Below are 2,708 nucleotides of genomic sequence, written 5' to 3'. Positions count from 1 at the left end.
ATACTCAACTTGAAACAGTAACGATGAAGATGACATCGTTGACACTGCAGAAAAACTGTCTGTAGTCGACATGGTGAAAATGTGTGATGGGCTCATTAAAAGACTAGAGCAGTGTGTTTTCATGACAGAACAAGAAATAATGTCAGCTTTTAAAATCAGAGAGACTTCTAAGACAAAAGCCATTGTTAATGAGGGAGATGACTCTGGAGAAAATATTTTAAAAGGCCATCCAGAAAACTGTCTTCTAATCCTTAGAGGACCAGCTTCCTGGTCCCTAAATTGCTTCTGATGTTTCTTCTCACCTAAAGAAATAAAATACAGTGTACAGTAACCTTTTAATTACAACACAGCATCTTAGGTGGAGACTGAAAGTCTGCCTTTGTTTGCTGTTGCTGTTGTTCAGCAGCCGATACAGGTATTCTGGTGATGGTACTGTGCTGCTTAGTAACCCGGAGCACATTATTTTCTCACTCTATTAATGGCATATCATATTTTTTATTGTCAAGTACTTATGTATGAATAAGTGTAATGAAATATTTGCTTATCAGTAGCATATAAATTCAGAGTCAGGAATGATGGTGATGCCAAACAACCACGGATTGTCCATGTGGGTGACTGAGATCATGCCACCTTTGCTTTCTGATGGTTTAATGTACTCACACTTTGTTTCATGCACAAAATTACTTAAAATATTGTATAAAATTATCCTCAGGCTGTGTATAATGTGTATACAAAACATAAATAAATTTCGTGTTTAGACTTGAGTTCCATCCCCAAGATATACCATTGTGTATATGCAAGTATTCCAAAATCTGAAAAAGTCCCAAATCCAAAATATTTCTGGTCCCAAGCCAGTGGATAAGGGATACTCAACCTGCTATATAGCCTGCATATTTCACTTTCATTCTTGTTGATCCAAAGTTTCCAAAATGACCTTCTCTGAATTCAAACTTCTCTGGCATCCACATAGTATGATAGTAATTCTCAAAAGCTAGGTGTTGTCTTTCACACTAATCATCTGGGGATGTGAGTTTGTAATGGAAATGAATTAACTGATTAATTAATTAATTCAGGGATGTGCATTATTATTGTGACCTACCAACTGTCTATAATAATTTAGTTAAATAGGGAGAATTTATGGACCCTGTGATGCTGACTGAAATGATAGTGTAAGTAGTGAAATAATTCAAGTCCAGCTCGAGGGCAGAAATACCTTCCTCAAGCTTATTACCTGTAACTGTAAAGTTAATAAAGATGACCAGTTAAGGTGTGATAATAATTCATCTCTTTTTCTTTCTTACAGGCTAAATCAGGAAAAAATGCTCTGGAGGAAATTTTTAATGTAAAATGTCCAATGATGTTTTTAAAATTTGCCTTCCAACTGTGGTATTTTGATAAAAACTCTCCATGTTGACTAAAAGTCTATGATTTTATTATCTACTTGGAATGCCAACTACTTCCAATAAGAAATTGAGGTTTTACGTAAAGCTGAATAAAACAAAAGACTCTTAACATGTAGTTCTGATTATGCCTGTGCATATCATAGGTTAGAAAGAAATGCATATTTCAGAAAATCATAATATCACTCTAACTGTTCATGAATTTATTCTCCTGGGTTTCCTGTGTAGCCAAGAAGTAGAAATTCTCCTCTTCTTTTTGTTCTCCATCATCTATATCTTGACTTTGTTTGGCAATGGTGCTATTATCTGTGCTGTGTGGTGGCACAAACCCCTCCAAACCCCCATGTACACCTTGCTGGCCAACTTCTCCTTCCTGGAGATCTGCTACATCAACTCCAATGTGCCTTACATGTTGTTCAACTTCCTCTCCAAGAGCAAGACCATCTCCTATAATGGCTGCATCTTACAGTTCTACATCTTCCTCTCTCTTTGTGCTACAGAACTCTTCTTCCTGGCCCTCATGGCATTTGATAGGTATGTTGCTATCTGCTGTCCACTACACTATCCCACCATAATGACCAGAAAAGGCTGTGGAACCCTTGTGTCTGCCTGTTGGGTGGGTGGCTTCCTCTGGTTAGTGACACCTGCCTCCCTTGTCTCCCAAGTTCCATTTTGTGGTTCAAACGTCATTGATCACTACCTGTGTGATCTCGGGGCAATGCTGGCCATATCATGTGTCCCCGTTCCCAAGACAACTCTGACCTGTAGTACTTTCAGTGCTGTGATACTGTTCGTCTCTCTGTTCTACATTCTGGCATCCGCATCCTACACTCTGATCCTTCGAGCAGTCATTCAGGTTCCCAAAGATTCAGGGAGGAAAAAAGCCTTTTCCACATGTGCCTCTCATCTGGTAGTGGTGTCCCTATTTTATGGCTCAGTCACGGTGATGTATGTAAGCCCAGGGGCAGCCAATCAGCCTGGGCTGCAAAAATTTGTGACCATGTTCTACTCAATTGCGACTCCACTTTTAAACCCTCTAATCTATAGCCTTAGAAATAAGGAGATGAAAGTTGCCCTGAGGAAAGTTATGTGTAAAGTTTAAAAATTATTCCTGAATTGGAGACGTCATGGGGAGATAAAATTCCTTTTGAGTCCTGTTGCAAAGAATAAAGAAAAACTATTCTTAAAAGTAAAAGTTTATATATACTAGATCTAGAATAAATGCTTTTATGGGAGAATTTCTTAAAATGGAATGACAGCATTGATTTGATTTTAGCTTCTTATCAAAATCTTGCCTATTGAGAATTT

General features: G+C 38.0%; 1 protein-coding gene across 1 annotated transcript; it reads left to right on the top strand.

Moving 5' to 3' along the window:
- Positions 1-1,557: 1,557 nt before the first annotated feature.
- Positions 1,558-2,502, top strand: LOC103607993 (olfactory receptor 11G2-like). Its single transcript, XM_008592437.1, has one exon. It carries the CDS (start codon positions 1,558-1,560, stop codon positions 2,500-2,502), a length of 945 nt encoding a protein of 314 aa, XP_008590659.1.
- The last annotated feature ends 206 nt before the right edge of the window (positions 2,503-2,708 follow it).

This window comes from Galeopterus variegatus, unplaced genomic scaffold (assembly GCF_000696425.1).
Source record: "Galeopterus variegatus unplaced genomic scaffold, G_variegatus-3.0.2 Scaffold7926, whole genome shotgun sequence".
Lineage (NCBI taxonomy): Eukaryota > Metazoa > Chordata > Mammalia > Dermoptera > Cynocephalidae > Galeopterus > Galeopterus variegatus.
This window is presented reverse-complemented; position numbering and strand designations above follow the sequence as displayed.